Below are 8,425 nucleotides of genomic sequence, written 5' to 3' on the forward strand. Positions count from 1 at the left end.
ATGAAGGTGCTGCTTTGCTTTTGTGTTACTGGCTGGAAGGAGTTGTGGGTGGGATGCTGAGACTGGCATTGACAGGGTGAAATAAATTAGCTGACAGGCTAAATGGCCCGGTGGGGCACTATGAAGAAAACTGTTCTGGTGGGAATGAAATACCTATGGATTATTTAATTTAAAAACTAAGTTTCCTGCTGAACACAGATGACATCAAAGATAAGTTGAACTATGACAACTTCAAAGACAGTAAGTGATGGAGTTCAAAACCCAACTAGGCCCATGTGTGATTTAAAACAGATCCAGCTGGAAAAAGTCCTAAGACTCCGGAGCCCCAAATCTCAAGCAGCACTTGCAGACGTCTTCATCCCAACTTTAAAGGAAACTAGGATTCGTGTTTGCTAAAGTAGCTCATTTTTATGATTGGTGTCAATTCTGTGTGTTCATGTGGGCACTCGGTAGGCATTCTGAGTACAGTTCACTTTATGAGGTCTAGGGTCTCCCGTGCTCCCTAAAATGGTCAGGAAAAGAATTCTACCTGAAGGTTCTAGCTGGTCAGTCTCTGCTCTAAAAAGCTTTTCAGTATAATTCTCTCTCTCCCAGAACTGAAGTTTTTATCTTTACTTGTCTCTCTGTAATAAGCCTCTTTGTCTACAAATAATGATTTTCTCACTTGAGCTTGAAGTCTCATCCTGAACAGACGGTAACATGGAATGAGGATGTAGGCTGGGTTTGGATTTGTATGTGAACTACTGCAAAGTTTTTTCAGAAAATGAACATGGTCCTCCTACCTGACTGGTGATTCCTGAACAAACGGCAAGCTGGCAAGTTCTTACTGTTTCCTTTTAAAATCTTTTTTTTTTTAAATATATATTTTATTGATTTTCCACAGAGAGGAAGGGAGATAGTTAGAAACATCGATGAGAGAGAAACATCGACCAGCCGCCTCCTGCACATCCCCCACTGGGGACGTGCCCGCAACCCAGGTACATGCCCCTGACCGGAATCGAACCCGGGACCCCTCAGTCTGCAGGCTGACGCTCGAGCCATCCACTGAACCAAACCGGTTTCGGCTCCTTTTAAAATCTTAAAAGTGGCCCTGGCCAGTCTGGCTCAGTGGATAGAGTGTTGGCCTGTGGACCGAAGGGTCCCCGGTTTGATTCTTGGTTGCAGGCTCCTCCTGGCCTGGTCCCTGGTCAGGGCTCGTGCAGGAGGCAACCAATTGATGAGTTTCTCTCACATCGATGTTTCTCTCTCTTTCCCTTTCTCTTCTACTCTCCCTAAAAATCAATGGAAAAATATTCTCGGGTGAGGTTTAAAAAAATAAAATAAAATCCTAAAAGTGGCAATGAATTTCTTGGCAGCATATCAAAATGTGTTCCAGATGAGGTGGGACTTAACGCTGTCAATGCCAGTCTCAGCATCCCACCCACAACTCCTTCCAGCCAGTAACACAGATTTCTACGGGACAGGCTAACTAGTAATCCCACCTTCATTTGAGTTAGTTTTCAAATCATTTAATCTTCACAATATTTAAGAAAAAGTGTGTATATCACCATTTCAAAGATGAGAAACGGAGGCTCTGAGAAGTTAAGGCAGTTTGTGACTGGAGCTAGGACAAGAATCCACGTCTCCAGACCCCTGTCAGCCTGAGAGATTAATCCGGGCTCAGTTTTCAGAAATAATGCCTTGCCCTGAGGAAATAGTATTATTTCACATATGAATTTAAAATTCCACTTCACAGTGCTTCCTTAAGAGATTTGAGTCAAATACGCACCTGCATTTTAAAGGCTTGGAACATAATTAGGAGTAAAGCAGGATGTAAGATTTAACTTTAATTTTAGTTGACATTTGCTGAAAAGCACAGAACAGTTAACATTTGAATGCCTCAATGTTAAGGTTACAAACAAAATCCTTAAGTCAAAGTTACAGGATCCCACATCAGTTATTTCACATTAAGTGCAGGTTTAAAAAAAAAAAATCTGTGCTGTGTCTGGAGCACAAGATACGCATTTCAATTAACAACACAATTAAACTTAGCACCTTTAAAATAAAATAAATACTGATGACCACATTGTAAGCACAAAAGTATCATTTCAATAGGGGGAAGATCCAGTTCACCAACAGTGCAAACAAACAGCAGCGTTTCCAAAGCTGAAATTAAGTTTGTGTAAACACGTACCCACTCGCCACTCTGCCTAGTACAGTGAGTCCTTCCCACCCAGGGCCGGGAGAGAGTTCCTGCTGAGTCTCTTAGATTCCAAATCCGAAAAGCTGCCGCAAGTTTCAGGCCAAGGGCTGGAGGTTTAAGTGCAGTACCAGGGAGAGCCGCACGTCTGAGCAGCAAGTAGTTCTTTTTCAGATGGGTCAACTAGAAACATTTTCAGTCCAACCCGAGCCTTCCAGCCCAAGCGTACACATGACCATTGGCCTACCTGCGGTGACCCTGACTTCAGTGGGGCACCTGAGTGCAGAGCCGATGCTGGATGAGGGATGACGGCCCAAGCTCCCCACAGCGGACACTGCTTTGCAACCAGAGTACTCTGTGCCAACTCAGTGCAATTACAAACGTTGTGATTCTTAACCTATTGTCACCAGTGCTGCTTAAGTACTGAATGTCTGTCTACATGTTAAGTCTTCTTCATCTTTTCAGACATTAATGACTAGTCCTTCCCAATGTGGTTCTATATCACTCACAAGGTTACTGTGTTTCCTTTCTCATGAGCACTCCATTTTTACACAGAACTTTACACTGAGCTTTAGGTCTTACTAACAAGTAAGCCACATACAAAACAAAATACTAGAAGCAGACTCAGTGGCCAATTATTTGCATTACAGTGTTACAAAAAAACTGCTAGATGTTTTTTCTAAATCAGCATTTACCAATTGTCCAGACCAAACGTCATTTCCAAGCATGAAAGTTCGGATTCCAATGTCTCCACTGACCCATGTGCAACACACTTATTCTGTTCCCAAATACTCCTGGGAGCACTTGCTTGCTCGGCTGTCATCGACGCCGAATGGGTTTGTAGACACAAAATGCCATAAGGATCATGGTCACCAGCAGGATGCTGAAAATGGTTCCCATCAACACTGCAAAAGGAATACAGGTTACCTCCTAATGGTGGCTCCAGGCTCTGTAAGTCGTCATTCATTGGCGATGATGGACCCAGCGCCACTCAGTACCAGGCACGGTGCCAGGTGTGGGGGAAACAGCCTTGAACTGCCCTCTCTCTGGAAGTCTCCATGTATTGAGGGGAGAGAATGTACACAAATAAGAGCATTTCACAGAGCCTGACGAGCTGCAGTGAAGGAAACTAATGTGACAGTGGGGGAGGAAGCATCTCAGTGGGGACACGTGAGCTGAGACTTTAATGGAATGAAGGTGCTGGCGGTATGAAGGTTTGCAGGGAGAGCACTGCAGGCCCCAAGATCAGCAAATGAGGGCCACTGAGGCCAGAGCAAATGAATGAATAGGAGGCAAGCATGGTAGGGGTGGGAACAGTGACGAGAGAAAGGCAGGAAATGAAGCTAGAGAGGAAGACTGCAGCCAGTCCATATAGAAGGAAACATGGGTTTTATTCTCAGTTTAAAGAAAGGGTTGTAGGCAAAGAATAACAAACTGAATAAAAGCAGGGAGCCCAACTATGGTTTTAAAGCCATTTATAAAAACTAGAAATTCAATAAAGAATAGAGTATTTCAGTCTCTATGTGAGTTTTGAGAAGGGCCTTCTGATCAAAGAAGCAATTTACTAACTTCATAACCTATGTTTTTGAAAGTAAATTTCACAACTAAAACTTACAATGTGCTCAAGTGAGAAATGGGACCTGCAATTGGTAACTCAAGTTAATCTGTGGTCCAGGACTAGATACAAGAACCTGGCTTTAAATTAATGTAACCAGCAACCTGTCAGAAGTCACATGCACCCCCGATTGTGTGACTCTCAGAATTGTGGGAGGCTTTCAAAATGATGTTCTTTTAACAACCAAATGTACGTTTGTGTTGTAAGTATGTCTGGAGATATTCTGATTGTCTAGACTGGGAGAGGGGTGTGCTACTGGCATCTAGTGGGTAAAGGCTGGGGATGCTGCTAAACATCTCACGGTGTGCAGGACAGCCTGTCTCACCTCCTCCCATCCTAACAATGAATGATCCAGTCCGACATGTCAGTAGTACCTAGGTTGAGAAACCCTGTTCTAAAGGATAAAGCAGGATAATGTGTGGAAACCACTTAGCATAGTGCTAGCTAGCTAGGCACACAGTAAGTGAGAAATACTTGACAATGAGCCCTAATGGTTTGGCTCAGTGGATAAAGCCTTGACCTGTGGACTGAACCTGGTCCCAGGTTCAATTCTGGTCAAGGGCACATGCCCGGGTTTCAGACTTGATCCCCAGTAGGGGGAGTGCAGGAGGCAGCTGATCAATGGTTCTCTCTCATCACTGATGTGTCTAGATCCCTCTCCTTTCCTCTCTGAAATCAATAAAAATATTAAAATCCTATAGAACAAAAGCCTAATATGCTAAGCATCTGGTTGTCCATTCAACCAATCAAAGCGTAATATGCTAACGATATGCTAAGGCCACTCAACCTCTTGCTATGACATGCACTGACCACCAGGGGGCAGACGCTCCAACCAGTAGGTTAGCTTACTGCTGGGGTCTTGTCCATCTGGACTGAGCAGGATGTGCCGGACACACCCTGGAGCCCTCCCCCAGTCCCTCCCAGCCTGATTGTGCACTGGTGGGGTCCCTTGGCGCGGCCTGCACCCTCTCGCAAGCGGGACACCTCAGGGGATGTCAGAGAGCCCGCTGCAGCCGATCCCGCAGGCCAGGCCAAGGGACCACACTGTTGCATGACTTCATGCACCAGGCCTCTAGTAAATAAGTCACATGACCTCAAGCTTTCAGATGCTGGGGATGGGTACAATGAAGAGATGGGGCCTGAGGCTTCCAAATCCTTCCCAGAGGTGGCTCCCTGGAGGGAGGATCAGGGCACTGGGCTGGAAACCAGAATTTGGGGGGTCAGGGACACAACACCTAATTCTAGTCTTGCCTTGCCACCAGCTTCCTGTGTGACCTTGGGACATCTCTCACCCTCTCTGTGCCTCGGTTTCCTTAATGTTTAAATAAGGGACTGACTGAGACTGTCGGGTTCTCCACGGCCTTTCTAGTTTTGACCCTCTTGAATTGTTAAAATATATATTTTTTAAAATGACAATGAGTTCACGTAAAGATAATCCATAAATGATACTATGTGGCAACTTCGTAGATATCCAGATGCACCAGTGAGCTGCTGTGGAAAGGAAGGGCTGTGGCCAAACCAGAGGAAGTGATTCTGAAGCTTGCCAGGCGTTAAGCTCCAGGGTCCCTTCCGCAGCCGTGGCACCTGCACGCATGTATTTGTGGAAGAGATGCTCTCACACAAAGCCGAGGTTCCAATCCTGGCCGTCACCACTTTCTGGCTGTGTAACCCGGGGCAAATCTCTGGGTTTCATTTTCCTTATCTGTAAAATACGGCTGAACACCATCTTTATTTACCCTGCGGCTGAAATGAGATCACGTGTACAAAGTGCTGAGCACAGCACACAGCAACAGGAAACGGGCAACAAATGCCAATCCCCGTTGTGACTGACCACAGTTCCCATCAGGAAAGGGGGGAGTGGGGTGAGCACTATGACGCGCCTTGCTGTCCAGCCTGGACTCGCAGGCCTTTCGGGCAAGCAGCACAGGCCGAGAGCTGGTGTGTCCCGGCCTGGCGCCGGGCTCTCACGCTCAGGCCCTCTTCCCAGGCCTCTGGCGAGGTCGCACCTGCACCCCAGCCCTCCTCACACATCCCCGCCGTCCGCCCCGCGCGGGCCAGGCTCCCGGTGCCCCCAGAGGCGGAAGCGCAGGCCCGATCCCGCCGCCGGTCCGCCCGCCGCCGCTCACCCAGGTTCTGCCCCCGCAGCACCGCGTACGGCCGGCTCTGCTCCAGCGGCTCCCCCGCGCTCGGGGCCTTCGCCCGCCCCACCAGGAGGCCACACAGGCCGAGGCACAGCCACCACCACACCGCGCGCAGCATCTTCCCGAGCTCGCAGCCGCAGAGCCCACTTCCGCCGGAAGCCCCGCCTCCGTCTCCACGCGCGCAGCCCCTGCCGTCACTGCTTCCGCTGGTGCGGCGCGTCGTTGCCAGGGTAACTATAGTGCCGCCCCCACCGGGAAGGGAACCGGCAGCCGAAGCCCAACCGACCGATCCACACCGGCCAGGGCTTTATAAATTTTACTTTATTTTAATTTTCCGCAATAAAACAAATAATAATAAATAATCCTGCTTCTCCCTCCCTTCACGACTACCAGCTTGATCCAAGCTGCCACGTCTCTTGTCTGGATTGCTGCGGTAGCTCCCTTACTGGACTGCTTCCCGCCTGACCTGCACCCACACCCTCTGCGTTTGCTCTGCTCTCCCGCAGAAGGCAGTGTCATCCTGGTAAGAGGAAAGCCAGACCATGTTCTGCCTCTTGGAAACCCCGGTGGCTCTCCATTTGGCTCTGAGTAAAAGTTAAAGTCTTGCCCTAATTGGTTTGGCTCAGTGGCTAGAGAGTCCTTCTGCGGACTAACCCCACCCCCACCCCCCACCCCCACACACACCCCCGGTTGGATCCCAGTCAAGGGCACGTGCCCGGGTTACAGGCTCGGTCCCCCCGTGCAGGAGGCAGCTGACTGGTGAATCAGTGCTGTGCTCTCTTTCTCTCTCCCCCTTCCCCTCCGAAATACATTTTTTTAAAAATTCAAAGTCTTAGTGGTCTTCAAGGTCCTACACCCTTAGCGCCCCCCCCCACACACACACACCCTGTACTACTCAAACCTCATCCCCTCCCCCTCTCCTCCCCTATCATGTCCCTCCCTTCACACCGATGTTCCTTAAACCCACCAGGCCCACCATCGCCATGGACCTCTGCATTTGCCGTCCCTTCTGCCATGCAGGATCCTCTTCCCTCTGACATACACGTGGCTCACTCTTCACCTCATTCATGTCTGTGCAAATGTCAAATGTCTCCTTTTAGGGCCTCCCCTAACCACCTTAAGACTGAACAACCACACACACACACACACACACACACACACTCACACACACACACTACCTCTTAACCTCTTTCTCTGCTTTATTTTTCTGCTTAGCACTTATCACCATCTCATTTACTATAATTTTATTTATCTTGTTTTTGGCTGTCTTCACCATCAGAAAGTAAGCCCTCTGCAGGCAGGGAATTTTGCCTGTTCACTGCTTTATGCCCAACTCCTGACTGGCACATGATAGATGCTCAGAAGAATGTTCGATGAATGAATGCATGCATGAATGAGTGAATGGCACTCCAAGATTAAACTCCTTCCTGCCTGTCTAGGCACATCCTTTCCGTCTCTGAACCCCCCATGCCAGGGCATATTTAACATCTGAGTCCTTGGCACACACCTGGATAGTTCACGCTTCTCTGTCTTCACCTGTGTTGTGCCCGCTTCCTCCTGGCCAGGTCCCCAGTCTTTTAAGACACTTCTCAGTCAGGCGTCCACTGACACCAGAGGTGACCCAGAAGACCCTTTTCTGCCAGCTTCCTGCCAGGTTTCCATGCCCTTTTCCCGCCGGCACACTCCGCGCTCAGTCCCTAGTTCGGCTCCTCTGCTGCTCCGGGTGCCTCTTGGGGCAGGAACCAGTCTCATTTTGTCTTCTTAGTGCGATGTCTGGCACCTAGAAGACACTCACTAGATAATTAGTAAATGAATAATACTTGCATTTAGTCAGTGCTTTCTCTGCTCAATATTCCCATGCTTAATTTGCATGACAACCTACGGGCACGGGGTCAAAACGGTTAAGAGTCTGTAAAGAGTTAACTGGAATTTAAAGTTTGTTCTGTCAGGTAGATGACATGAGACTGTATCTAAAGAACCCTAAAGATTCCACCAACATCTATCTGGAAAATTGGACAGATAGATACGAACAGAAACTTGACCACCCTCTTACACCGTATACAAGAATACACTCAAAATGGATTGAAGACTAAATGTAAGACTTCAAACCATAAAACCCCTAAAGGAAAACATAGGCAGTAAACTCTCAGACATCTCTCTTAGTAATATTTTTTTCTGATACATCTCCTTGGGCAAGGGAAACAAAAATGCGTAGCAAAGGAAACCATCAACAAAATGAAAAGACAGCCCACTTAACAGGAGATATTCGCCAATGATACATCTGGTGAGGGGTTACTATCCAAAATTATAAAGAACTCACACAACTCAACACCAAAACCCCCAGACTATCCAATTTACAAATGGGCAAAGGTCTCGCCTCGGGAGCACAGGTGTGCCTTTCTGTGCCCTTCCCTTCCCTCTCCCCTCCCCGCCCAGGCCTGTTACCACGAGCTCCTTCACTCTCAACCTCCAAGGGCCCTTCCTTTAGCT

General features: G+C 48.1%; 1 protein-coding gene across 1 annotated transcript; it reads right to left on the minus strand.

Annotated features, from left to right (window-relative positions):
* Positions 1 to 1,813: 1,813 nt before the first annotated feature.
* Positions 1,814 to 6,171, minus strand: LOC308534848 (uncharacterized protein C12orf76 homolog). Its single transcript, XM_081113438.1, has 2 exons — positions 5,921 to 6,171; positions 1,814 to 3,084 (listed from the first exon to the last, which is right to left on the minus strand). Exons 1-2 carry the CDS (start codon positions 6,051 to 6,053, stop codon positions 2,999 to 3,001), a joined length of 219 nt encoding a protein of 72 aa, XP_080969564.1. The 5' UTR covers positions 6,054 to 6,171; the 3' UTR covers positions 1,814 to 2,998.
* Positions 6,172 to 8,425: the final 2,254 nt, after the last annotated feature.

Source organism: Myotis nattereri (genome assembly GCF_964212035.1).
Source record: "Myotis nattereri genome assembly, chromosome: 19".
Classification (NCBI taxonomy): Eukaryota; Metazoa; Chordata; class Mammalia; order Chiroptera; family Vespertilionidae; genus Myotis; species Myotis nattereri.